Source organism: Apis florea, unplaced genomic scaffold, assembly GCF_048593485.1.
Source record: "Apis florea isolate Af1SG1 unplaced genomic scaffold, ASM4859348v1 contig_2274_pilon, whole genome shotgun sequence".
In the NCBI taxonomy this organism is placed as follows: Eukaryota; Metazoa; Arthropoda; class Insecta; order Hymenoptera; family Apidae; genus Apis; species Apis florea.
In genome coordinates, this window is record NW_028256550.1 from 914,770 (window position 1) to 926,953 (window position 12,184).

The 12,184-nt window shown below is 21.2% G+C and overlaps 1 protein-coding gene across 2 annotated transcripts in view; it reads right to left on the reverse strand.

Moving 5' to 3' along the window:
* Positions 1 to 10,658: 10,658 nt before the first annotated feature.
* Positions 10,659 to 12,184, reverse strand: part of LOC100869913 (uncharacterized) — a 255,212-nt gene continuing 253,686 nt past the window's right edge. The window contains exon 6 of one of the 2 annotated variants that reach the window (XM_086903115.1): positions 10,659 to 10,985. In XM_086903115.1, the coding sequence (XP_086759241.1) occupies positions 10,842 to 10,985 (144 nt within the window). In that variant the 3' untranslated portion in view covers positions 10,659 to 10,841. The remainder of the gene's footprint in view (positions 10,986 to 12,184) is intronic. The other variant, XR_015290692.1, reaches the window with a different exon arrangement.

Genomic DNA, 12,184 nt, shown 5'->3' on the forward strand with positions numbered 1-12,184 from the left:
TTAATAATTACATTAAATGCTGTCTACATATTGTCAATGTTTGTGATTTAATAAATCGGTTTTATTTTGATATCAATTTTGATATATGAATAGTTGTTTATATATGCAAAAAATTATTGAAAAAATAAGATTAAAAGAAAAAGAAAAGAATTTCATTTTTACAAGTGTTCCTTGTAACAATTTCTGTACTTGAATTTAGAATCTTTAAACTCTCTGCCAAAAAAGGAAATGCATTTTTGAGACTTTCTATCTTCTGTCTCTATCTTCATATTATTTTGCACACTGATCAAAGAAAGCGGAACAGAGGTTCAACGTAAGTGGAAATTTCCGAACTTTCTCGAGAGCAAAAGTTTGGCAGATATACTTTCAGGTCAAACTGAAAGGTTATCAGCAGGACATTTTCGCCAAATCCACGTTCTTCGCTATTGAACTCTTAAAGTGATTTGTAACGTTAAAACTATATACTAAGTAACATTATCTTTGAAATGTGAAAGATTCAAAAATAGAAAGTGAGATTCGTCGATTGTCGATCGTAAATTTGATCTAATAATACTCATGATATATCTTTGATAACATGATCAGCAGCGTATGAATGAATATGCATCAACATGTACAAAATGTAATGTACAATAATGTAATCAATTATATCGTATATATATATATGTGTGTGTATGTGTGTGTGTAGAAGTGAATAGATATATATTTATATAATATAATTAAGAAGTAATGATTGCATATATAGGTATGAATAGTAAATAGATTTAATACATTAGTATTTTTCGGATTTATAGAATGCAGAGACAAAATATAAAATAATTTTGGTTTTGAAATTATAATCAAAATTATCGTGATCAAAGTAAATATGTATTATAAATTTCAGAAAGAAAATTTTAAAAAAGATGTTATTTAAATTAAAGAAATAGATTTTTTATAAAATCATTCGTTGTATAATATGTTAATATAATATGACATTTATTAATACATACATTGTTACGAATAAATTGAATTTAATATATATCAATAATTTTTTTTTTAATAATTTGAAAATTAATATTATAGTTATCTGTAAAAGAAAAAATTGATCAAAAATTATAAAGATTTTATAATTTTTATAAAATTCTTTAATGATTCAACTCTTTATTAATATAGATAAAATTTAAAATCAACGAAAAAATGAATTTCTTTTTTCAAATATAAAATTATAAATATAAAATATTTGGTATTTACATTATTATAATTTTCAGCTCACTATAAAACTTTTTGTAATGTTCATCATTCTATACTACAATCATACTATAACACATACTGTACACTGTTAAATTACGCAATTATAAATATTGTGCCATGTTATTTTAAAAATTAGATGTTTCTCATTCTAACAATTTCTCACAAAAATTGTAATTTTCGTGAAAAACTTATTTAATTAAGAAAAATTGTAGAATTTTAGATATTGTTCAAGATGTCACAAAGTAAAAAAGTTGAAAGTAAAATTTAAAATAATTAAGCTTGAAAAATATATGACAAATTAAAATGAAATAATTTGGAATTAATTTTAGAATTAGTTTTATATATTTAATTTATTTCAAAAAATAAAAAATGTAAAAATGCATATTATGTAACTTTAAAATATATTTTATTTTAAATCATTTCATTATTTCATATATCATTTCATTATATTTACAAATACGAAATAAATAAAATTAAAAATAGTTAAATAAAAATCGCATTTATTACAATTATATATTTTTCTAAAGAAATAATTTATTAAAAATTATTACAAAATTTAAATAGAAAATATTTTTAAATTAAATGGTTGAAAAGTTACTATTTAAAAATTAAGTATTAAAAATTCAGTATTATTTTATCTTACCTTAATCTTAATGTAAATTTTTCAGAAAAATTACATTCTCTTCATTCAATTCAATGTTTTCTATCATAGAGAAGTTAATATGTTAAGATAAAATTTTGCGAAAAATTAGATTACATATCAGATAATTACATTTGCTTCATGAATAACACATTAGAATGTAATTTACACCACTCTCGATACAGATGCGCTGTAAATCGGAATGCATATCAGCGTGCATATTAGATGAGGCATATTTTTAATTAGAAACCTTTTTGTATTGTGATGTCCAGAATAAATCCCTTATTCACGAATAAATCCCTTTTTGAATTACATTCTTGTCTATATACTTAATTAATCGATTATTCATTTGGCATTGTATATGATATCGATATAATTATTAAATAGTATAAAATTTTTATTATTTTTATATTAATAAAAAATATTTATAAATTAATTCATTCAAAAGACATTTTGAAAAATTAAACGAATAAAACAATTCAAATATTAGATAGGAAAGATCGAAATAAAATGATAATATTAAACAAAAATAAATATGACTTTTTTATTTTTTATACAAGGAGAAATAATATTTTATCAATAATCTTAAATATTTTAATAACAAAAATATAGTAACGGGATATCTATGTTTTTTTTAAAAGTTTATGAAAACTTTATTAACAAAAATTTATTCAATATAAAAATGATTATATATATGATAATATTTCGTTTGAATAATTTAAAGATTTTTTAAATAGAAGAATCATCACGAATATTTCATAGTTTTATTTTAATCGATTTAGTGGTTCGTGTATTTTTGATCATAATGTTAAAGAATATGTTTAATATTAAAATAATATTAAAAGAATGTTTTAGAATATGTATATGTATATGTATACAATAAATCTACTATTTTTTAAAATGATTATGTAAATTTAACTAATATTTAAACAACTTTTTACAAACATTTAATCCAATAATCTCGTTATGATGCACGATTCTATACAGTTCCTCATATTTCACGCATTATTCTTTTCTCCCGGAATATCATCATTTTCTTGCATTTGAAAATCTGAAAAATCTTCAACGGAAGATAAATCTTGCACATTATTTTTCGCCTGTTTAATCTTTTTAAATGTTTTGTTTGAGATTTTTTAAGTTGCAGATTTCTTTTTTCGATTTTTCTTTTTTCATCAATGTTTTCAAGAGATTAAAATTATGATATGTTTTTTGCATTTTCTGATTTGCTATATTGTATCAATTAAGATACTAAAAATTAAATTAATCTGATTATAAAAATGTCTCTTATATAGAAGTTTCTATATTCTGATTCTGATTTATATATTGTATATACCATATATATCATAATTTTATTAATTAATATGTAACATATTGTTTTGATTATTATTCTTTATTTAGGAAAATATCTTTTTATTAAAAATCTGGAATAATGTTTGGAATTAAAGTAGATATATGTATATGTACATCTTTATGATGGATTATTTATCCCAAAATAAAAAATTTCTACAAATATGAACTATTTAATTTAAAAATCAGAATATAATGATTCACTTATTTCTTCAATAATATTTTATTATACAAACGTGAATATAACTTTGGATATTATATTACGCTTCAAAAAATCATTACTTTTTAATAAAATGTCAACAAATTATAATTTAAAAGATACATAAAAAGTTTTCGTGAATATTTTATATAATTTTTATAGTACATATAACTTACCTGATTTTTCAATTGAAAACAAACGAAAATAATTATAATGCATTATAATGCAATATATTATTACAAATAATAGAAAATTATATTTCATAACTTTGACAATGATTGAGTCATTTCACTCGCAAAATGATTATTTCATCCTGATATAAAATATATATTCATCCCTTATAAATATAAAAATTAAAAATAAATTATAATTAAAATTTTTTATAAAATTAATAAAAATTCATCATTTTTTGTATTTTGTAATATTCTGCCTTTCTTTTAATAGTCTGTTTTACATATCACAGTATTTTTCTTAAATATCTATATTTTTCGATTGTGTGAAATCACAATCTTATTATCTGCATTGATATGACGATAGAGTTCTAGAGTTTTTATTTTCAAATTACATACAAATTTTAGATACTAATATGAATCTAATGATGATGATGAAATATTTACTATTCTTTTATTCATTAAATTAAAATTAGATTGAATCAAATCTCTAATTTGAGGTTGTTCCAACGTTCAAATACTCTATCAATGGATAATTTAATAATGAAAAGTCAGAGTTCAATCAAAAAAAAAGAAATAAGGCGATGGCCTCGTTCTTATTTATTATACTTTTTTTAATTATTGTTATTATGTTATATCTATGTATAATTATTATATTATTATTGATCGGTTAAAGCTTCTCACATATTTAAACTATGCTTTTCCTTGATACGATAAATTCAAACATTCAAAGAATCAAATTTGATCACAGTCGTTCATCAATCTATTGACCTAGTTTCCTATTTTAACGGCTGTTCAGAATAGATATGACAATCTAACATTCTATTTCAATATAATATCTTTCAATTTATTCAATTTATTAATCAATTTCACTATCAATTATAAAATTAAAAATAGAAAGGAGAGCTAGGACAATTTAACACACATTATATATATATCAAGAAAAATAATGTATCCTTCAAGATCCATTTCTACATCATCAATTTTTATATTGTTTCACTACATGTATGTAAAATAAGCAATTGACACAAAACGATTGTGAATATTCAAAATATTAAAAAATTTTCCAATGGAAGAAATTGATATTTTTTTACTTTTCTCGAAAATTTTATTCTATTTTTAATTTTATTTTAACAGTAATATATTTATTAAAAAATTTCGTCTTTCATTTTAATGATTATTTTCCTTTTTTTGTTTATTAAATGTTTGATTATAATAATTTTTTAAAAATGATCTTGAAAAAATATAATAGAAAATTTATTTGAAATTTAAAGTTATTAATGAAAATAGACTATTTCTTTATAAAATAGTAAAAAAGAAAAAAAAATTCTCAAAAATTATATCAAAAAGAAACATTTCATACGTATTTTTAATAAATTAAAAATATAATAAAAAATTATTTATTCTTTAAAATGTTCCTAAAAATAAAAAAAAATCGCACACATATATTATAATAGTGTATTATAAAAATTAAATGTCAATATTGCATATTATACTTCAATTATTATAAATAATGTTAATTTGTATGAACTTATATACTATATAAATATTTATTTAAAATTATTTGTGATATTTTCTTATATAACATAAAATATTTTTTTAATATCAAATAATAAATTTTTTCAAAATTTCTAGCTTTTATATTTAATTTTATTCTTATTCTTAATTGTAAATTTAAATATCCAGATAAAAATGTTTAAATATTACCTGCTATAGAAAGAAACAATATTTTTTACAATCTTGTATTCTGTGATATTTCCATGATTTAAAAATTAGTCCCGTGATATAAAATTTTGATGTATATGAAAAGCAATTTTATATAAAAAAAAAAGATAATATTTCTTATATAAATTTATATTATAGATATTTATATTTTATTTTAAATTAACATGATAAGTGCCAATTGGAAACTATATAATTCATATTATCATAAATTTTGAAATTTTTAATTTCATATTTCATTTTCATTTTTTTGATGTAGATGTAGAATGTTATATTTTAAAACTAAAATTTTCGTATTTTAAAACACTTACTTTGATTAGTCAATATTTAATTTGAATGAACGTTTTTATCATTTTTAAAATTAGAATATAGAATTTAATAATTTTACAAGTACCATTTCAAATAAAACTTTTTCTGAATAGTTTTTATCACAAATATTGAAATCAAGAATATTGCATGTAGATTTGAATCTATCTGAAAACTTTCAAGGTCTCCTTTGTGAAGAATTTCTTTTTTACTTTTTGGAAAAGTTTTCTTTTGAGAAGTAAAGAAATCTTTTTGAGAAAGCTTTGTTTTTTTGAGGAAGAAGTTCTCTTTAACGTAAACTTTCTTTGAAGATTTTCTTTGAGAAAAGTTCTCTTCAGGAATGATTTTTCTTAGAAAAAATTTCCTTTGAAAAGATTTCTTTGAAGAGTTTTGAGAAAAATTTTTTTTTAGAAGTCTCATAGAAAAGAATCCACGTTTATTATATATGCAAATTAAATTACGGATTTATGATTACAGATATATTATTATGATAATATTAAGAGTGTCAAATATTTAATGAGTATAATGATAAATTTATATAAGTATTAGAAAACAAAAATGCATCTGATTATCTTCTTATGCTTATTTTTATTCAAGAATTAAAAATGAATAATATATTCAACGAGATCATTTGTAAACAATTATTTGCAAAGAATCAAATTTATCGAAAAATTAAAATTTATATATAACAAATTTATTATGTTTGGAAAAATAATTTAAATATAACAATTGTATGTTAAAATAACGTTTTGTTATAGAATTGAAGTATAATTTTCAAGAAATATTAATTATTATTTATTTATTATTTTTATTTTGTCGGCTAATTTCTTAATAATATTAAGAAAGAAATATCTATGCAAATGATTTAAAAAATAAATTAGTTATAAGAATATATGAAGAATATATTAATGTATTAAAAATTTTTTAATACATTAATGAAAATTATTATTGATATTATATAGGATTATATGCATACAGATAAAAAAGTTTGATTTGATGATTATTTAAAATATTATAATGATTATTAAAAATAATATTTATTTAAATCTTTACTTTTAACTTAAAATATGCATTAAAAACAATTAGTATTTTTATTACTAAAAATTTCAAACTTTAATCATCTTAATTTCTCGTCAATCGTAATTATATCGTTGTTCATGTAAATTCATATTCTCAAGATCAAAGAAATAATTAAAGAAATCACAATTTATTCCTAAAAATATTATGTTCTATTCATTTTCAAAGAATCATGCTGAAATAAAAAGAAAATTAAAATAACAAAATACTTTATTTCATTTTCTTTTGAGGTGAAACGCATATACGTACAAGAAATACAAGATATCTTAAAAGTTGCGTATATCTTTTATAAAGATAGATAGATCTCTTAGGAAAAAATTAGTTTTTTTTTTCGATGAACAAAATATATTAATTACGATATCTATTATAAAAAACATATACGCTTTTAAGATATTTTGTATATGTAAAAATATTTTATAAAAATTTTTGAAAAAAAATTTAAAGAAACATAAGAGTAGAAATTGATTAAATTTAAAAGTTTATTTGGACCAAAAATTATTACTTATTTTTTATATCTTTTAATAATAATAATTGTCAAATAAAATATCTAAACATTTTAAGTTTAGTTAAGCAATTAGAATTCTATAAAGTTAATTCTATTTAAGTATATTTAACACTTTACTGAAACGTTCGTTTGCGTCCGAATATATTAACGTAATTCTATTTGTGGATACCAGTTAACTGCTGGACACTGACTATTAGAGATTAGTGTCTCCCAGATCAACAACAATGCGATCATGTTTCCGATGTCGAAGCACGATCTGTACACAACCGATTGTCGTAACCAAGTATCGGTGTACGATGCGATCGTCACGAGATTCTATTGGGAAGTGAAGTTAAATAATCATGTCTTCAGTTGGATCTCTTCCTGGCTAATTGAGAAGGTCACAGTTTCTTGGTGGGGTACGCCATTGACCAATAAAATCGCCTGCTTCACAACATGGTCCAAGGATAAAGAAATTCCGCACTTAGGCAGTGACTTGTACACAAAGATCGTATGACAAACAAACAGTACAGCGTTCTTCCTAATCTTCCAAACAAAGAGCGGTGCTAGCACGCAAAGTCAACTGTGTTACTTGAGAATCGACCCAGACCGATCTTGCCAAAACGTATAAAATTAGCACTTCAAAAGTATCACACTTTGTTCAGTTTAGCCACTATTAGTGGCCCGCTGGCCAAAGAAACAGGAAAGGATCTTCATAGGGAATTTTTCCGAACAAATATCTGTTTACAATCTCGCGAACAACGTCATATCCAATTCATCCAATGAAATGAATTATTTATATGTAGATAATAGTTATTTAATCCTATTAAATAATCTTCAAAATATTGAGTCGGTTAAAAATGCCAGCAATGATTATTATTTTAATAAGTTATTTTTATTCTATATTGAATCGATTTGTATTGAATAAACAATTGTTGCAATTTTCAATTTATATGTTAATGAGAGAATAAATACAATCAGAGAAACAAAATATGTGGAATATATATTTCTGTAGCCGAATTTAACTTATCACATTTGGCACAATAAAAACGAACAAATATCATCTTAATAATCTTTCAAATATGCAAAAACCATTAACATACGAATAACTTTTGAACTCATTTATTATATTATTATTTAACATGTTATTTAACACTACTAAATAAATAAAAAAATTAATATGCATAAGGAATCTAATATTTATTTTTACTTATATTTAATACAAATATTTATTTAATTTTATGTATATATTGTCTTATTTTTATTAATATTGAACATATTTTTGATATTATAAAAAAGATTATTACATATATTATTTTCTTTTTCGTTAATATAAATTTCTTTTTCACTGTTATTTCACTGATTTTTCTTTAAATAAGTAAAATTAATATTCCATATTGCAATTGTTGTTTACCAAAACAATACAAAAGTTTTAATAAGCTGTTTCTATCGCTATGATTTTAACGGAAAAATTGATCAACCGAAATATAATATATTATTCCGAAAAAGATTTAATCGTTTAGATATGTAAAGTAACGGACAAAAATATAAATTACTCTTTAAAATAAAATAATTGTTAAAATTAAATCAAACAACTTATATTTTTTTTAAAAATTAGAAGAATTAATTTACTATATGATGTATAAAAAAAAATTTAAAGTTGCAATTGATCAGAATCATAAAAAAAGTAAAGGTTTGTTTCTTACTATTTTTTTTATATGAGTTGCATTAAAAGTTAAAAAAATATATTTTGTAGATTTATATCAATTATTTATATGTTAAAAATTTGAATTAATTATTATGGGAGAAATATTTAAAGATGTTTTTAAAAAATCATAGTTTTTTTAAAACTTTCGTAATAAATCTTTTTAATAAATTTTTCAATGTCTGTCATTTGTTTCTGCAAGCAATAGATGAAATCAATTTTGATGAAATTTTCAATAAATACATAACTATGATAAATCTACAAATATATATTTCAAATTTTCATTAAGCTTAAATAAAAAGTGATGTTAAAAAATAATTTTTACTATTTTCTCTATGATTCTGCAATCAATTTTTCAACAAATTTTTTTATATGTCATGTAGTAAAGTATTTATCTTTCCAAAAAATTATTCTTTTTTAAAAAATTTGTTTAATCCAATTTTAAAAAAGTTACTCTATTTTAATTGGAGACTTATTTTTGTTTGCTATTATAGTGTATTCAGGTATTTTAGGTATTCAGTCGATTTAACGATCAAGATTCATAACAGTCAAGAAATCAAACCCAGAAACGTTGCAGCATTACAAAAATTTTCTCTTAAAGAATTGACATCACATTATTTACGTTGTATCACATGTTGTAAACAAACATAAACAAACTTCTCTATGGTAAGTCTGTCCTACGTTGAGTCTGATTTTCGATTAACCAGTTCCTCTAATCCTCTTTTAATCCTCACACTTTTAATTAATTAATCTATTCTTCCATCATGAGCTAACAAATATTACATGTATAGTCGGTGAAAAAAAAACATACGAAATATGATTGTGAACAACAATCAAAAAAGTATTATATAATCTGGTGATATCTGAAAATGAACTTTTTTAGAGCTATGATGAGGTTCTATTTCAAGAAAAGATTCTTCTGAATAAGCGAAGAGACATGAGCTACAGTTGGCTCGTGAGCTATTAATTTAATTCCTAATTTATAGTACAAAATTATTCACTGACTAATTTTTCACTCTCTTTTTTTAATAGCCCAATTCTTTTTTAAAATAGCCCAATTTCTTTAAAATAGTAATCTTATTGAAGAATATATATATAAAATATGATATGTAAAGTACGATCTGCGTAGAAGTAATAGAAGAAACTGAGAAGGAAAACATTATTTGGTGTCTATTTGTTAATACTTTTGTGGATATCTTTGTTAATATATTTATAAATATTATGATCTATTTTTTATATAATAAAGATAATAAATTTAAAAAGGTTTTTCTCACATTTTTTTTCTCTCTCGTTCCATTTTTATTAATATCTTAAGATCAGACAAGCTTTTGATGGCACTTTTAATTTATATTTTTGTGATTTTTTTGGTTATATATTTTCGATATATATAAAAAAAATCTCTGAAATTCCATCGATTAAATAATCCTCTTTTTAAGCATAAATATTATTGATTCCGTAATATGTTTATATAAACAAATTATATTGATGAGATATTTTATAGATATTGCTATTATATTATCAGCTGTGCGACAATTGATGACAAGGATTGCTGTAATAAACAGTCATAGTAACATTTAGAAAAATATATATAATATATGCATATATGTGATATAGAATTCAATATATAATAGAAGGATTCTCATTAATATCTCGGAAATGAATAAATCCGAAGTTAAAATTTTAAATTTGCGGTTCACTCTTATTCTTCAAATCGATCGACTACAGATATCTTTTGAATAAAATATCTCTGTAATCTCGACAATTAAAATCAAACGCAATTCTTAAAGAACAAAGAAATTTTATTTAATAATACCTAAGAAAACATCGATTTCCAGTTTTCATTCAGTATCGAAATAAGATAATTATTTTTCATCTTGAACAAGTCGAAAGCATCGATAATTTTATCATTAAGATAAGAAGTGTTCACTATTCGAGACAAATAACATTGGTTACTGTTATATTGTCTATTCAATACGTGATGTCGAAACAATGAGAAACTTCATAAGAAAGAAATAAAAAGATGAATCATGGAACAAAGAATCCTGAAGAGACATTTCTTGGTTTCGTAATTGTCCACCAGCAGAGATTGTAATTAAAGATCGAAGAATCTGAAAAGAGAACGCTACCATTAATTTTGTTCAGACGTCAAAGCATCATATCGGTATTGTGGGATAGAAGCGATTGATTACTTTTGAAAAAGTATGAGAAATAGATATAAGATGAGAAGAGATAAAAAGATGCAGAGATGAAAAATTATTAATCCTTGGTAACTTTTAACTAAATACTAGAAAGAGTTTTTTCTTCTCTTATTTTCTTCTAATTTCTCTTCTTTTTCTTGCTTTCTACATTTTGTCTTTTAAGCAGCGATGATCTTCCTCATGTACAATTGATTGAATATGGCTTCCATAAGATCGAGAAAAATTTCTCTTACTATTTTGTGATATCTGGTTAGCTCAATTCATTAGGAAGTCTTGCAAGACTTGAAAATCTTCAATAATATTATTTCATTGTTCTTAGATTAAAAATATCTTCATTTTTCTTATATTTTTCATTTTTCATTTTTTTTTTTATATATATTTCTGGCCATTTAATCTTAAATTTAATTTAATTTAATTTTTATTTATTAATATTCTCTTAAATTATTATATATAATTTATTTTTATAATATTCATCATCGGTATATTTGATAATATGTTGTTTATATTGTTTATATGTATATTTTAATTAACGCAAGTATTGTCAAATAATGAATTAATATTTTTTAATAATTAATTACCAAATTTAAATGATTTATTATATATTCTACATTTAATACGAATTTATATCAAATGCTATTCTCTAAAATACAGTTTAATTATAACTATTAATTTATTAATTCCGATTATTATGATATGTACGAATGTAATTTTAGATATGAATCATAAATAAATTATAGATAAATAAATTAAATAAAAATAATGTAGACTAGAAATAAAAAAGATAATTAACTAAAAAGAAAAAAATTATAAAATCATAAGTTTATTGTAAATATTATATTTAAAAGAAAAAGTAATTTTTACAAATTCATTATTTCATTTTATATCTTAATAAATATGTATCGTTTTTCATTTAAAATTATGAAAATTTTTGTATACATATTCTTTAATTATTATAATATTTTTATATTATAATTGTTCTTTCGCTGCGTGTACGTTATCGTTTCGAATTTATACACAGTGGAGCATTTAATGAGAACACTAAAATAGTTCTATTAATTATATTATAATTATCGTATTATAATAACATTAAATTTTATTATATTATAATT